At 37.4% G+C, this 2044-nt stretch overlaps 1 protein-coding gene across 1 annotated transcript in view; it reads right to left on the bottom strand.

Moving 5' to 3' along the window:
* GTF2A2 (general transcription factor IIA, 2, 12kDa) overlaps positions 1 to 2034 on the bottom strand; it is a 4265-nt gene extending 2231 nt beyond the window's left edge. The window contains exons 1-2 of the mRNA XM_009696862.1: positions 1876 to 2034; positions 1242 to 1346 (exon numbers count right to left, since the gene is read on the bottom strand). Of these exons, the coding sequence (XP_009695164.1) occupies positions 1242 to 1346; positions 1876 to 1947 (177 nt within the window). The 5' untranslated portion in view covers positions 1948 to 2034. The remainder of the gene's footprint in view (positions 1 to 1241; positions 1347 to 1875) is intronic.
* Positions 2035 to 2044: the final 10 nt, after the last annotated feature.

The raw sequence follows: 2044 nt of genomic DNA, 5'->3' as shown, positions 1-2044 counted from the left end.
TGCTGAACTACGTACCTTGTAGAGCTAGGTTTGCCATAAAGCCAACTGTAAACCTGAATGCATACAAACTTGGCAAGGAAGCAAATCTGAGGAAAACCATAGTTTAAATGCCCTCCAGTGGCTGAAATTTTCAAGACCACGTAGTGACATTATAGTCTATCCAAGGGGAAGCTTCACAGGTATGCCAAGTTTTATAACTTTTCTAATGTGTATAAAGGATCAGTATCAAAAAAGATTTCTTAAAACACGAGCTATAAGAAAAATCAGTTACAACAGTGATCATAACAAGATATGAATTCTGCAATTGTTTAAATAAAGCAATAGTTTAAATAAAAAATCATGACAAAACTGACATACGTGACAGAAAGGTGTATCCCTCACGTTTGATGTGTTACTAAGAACATTCATATGTAAACCTTTTGGCCTTCATCTTCACACATTTTAAACGGATACTCTTGAGCTTAAGTTCCAAGTAACATTTTTTTAATTTATCCACTAAACACATTCTGAACAGCTTTCTATACCATGTTACATACACAAGTGAAGTGTGTTAGAGAAAAGAAGCTATGCTCTTTTTAACATACCTGCATGGTTTAAAAATCTAAAGTCTTAAGAGCTCACTTCATTAATGTGTTCTGCATAGACTATAGAGGAAGTATTAGCATGTAAGTTAACAGCACAACTGTGTTTTTTTTTTTTCCTCAAAGTTACAATCAAACTGACATGTAACAATTTGCTGACATCAATTAGGGTGGCTGGCTAGGAAAAAAAACCAAAGTTATTTTTCTAACGATACCTACAGAAAATAGCTACAAAATGATCCAGTGACTTGCATAAGGGTAGATCTAGAACTTTCTAGTCTCTCTTCACATTACAGATGTGGCTGAAAATCTGGCCTCATCTCACTTCTGCTAGGTACAACTAAGAGAAGCAAAAGTTCCCCTCCCCATCTGCAAGATGCTGAGGATGGCAATGCTACCCATCAAAGCATTTCCCTCTTCCCCTTCCCCTGTTTTCATCCACCAACCAATGTGTTTTTGATTTTTGCATTCCTTCAAAAGATGCCTGGCAGAAAATAACAAACTTTACAATTGCATACAGAATATACATGTAAATAGTCATTATTTCAGAATCAAAATGGACTTTCGTAAGTTGCTTAGAGGGCACAGCTTTTAACGACATTCTGCACCAACGCTTACTTACTGTACCTCATGAAGAACTTTTACATATTGTTATCTTACCCTGAAATTTACTCTGTTCCTGACTCGTTGTGCCAGTGCCGAATTTATAGCTTTATCAAACTGAAGTAGCACCTGAAGGGCCAGCTGAGGCGTGATTTGCTGCGACTAAAGTAGTTTAAAAAACAAACAAAGAATTTTGAGTTGTTTCAAAGTAAACTCAAAAATGCAGTAAAAATTGAAAACATCAAAACAAAGCTCACGTGAAGCAGATCTCCAGAAGAACAATTTACAGAACTATTATGTTCCTATGTTTACTTCCTTTCTCCTATTTCAATTCTGAGAGAAGAAATGATGTGCTAACATGATTTTTTGTGCTACACAAACATTTCTTCTGATAAATATTAATTGGAATGAACCAGAAGAGCATGAAATCGATTACAGTGTTCCAGATTAATCTGGCTGTTCATTTACTGGGCCACACAACAGGGGATTATGCCACTTACATAAAACATTTTCCTTTGTCTAGAACGTTAACACTTCCCACATGAATGGAGTACCTATAGCTTTCCATTTCAATCAGTAAGTTTTCCAAATGTCGAACGTTAGTACCCCGATACAGCAGCCACAAAGCCGTTTTAATAACAAACCTCTCTTTTTATAAGCTAATTGCCCAGACCCTAACCCCCCCACACACCTGTATGAGCTCATCCAGACTCTCCTGAAGACTGTTCCCCAGCGTGGTGTTTCTATACAGCTGATATGCCATGGTTTAGCGAGATAGGCCGGACACCTTCCCGATCATCCACAGCTCTGGACCCCTCTTACGTCCTCACTCTCATTTAAAAAACAAACACACACACACA

Source organism: Cariama cristata, unplaced genomic scaffold, assembly GCF_000690535.1.
Source record: "Cariama cristata isolate BGI_N322 unplaced genomic scaffold, ASM69053v1 scaffold8723, whole genome shotgun sequence".
NCBI lineage: Eukaryota > Metazoa > Chordata > Aves > Cariamiformes > Cariamidae > Cariama > Cariama cristata.
Note: the sequence above shows the minus strand (reverse complement) of the source record. Positions and strands in the feature narration are given on the sequence as shown.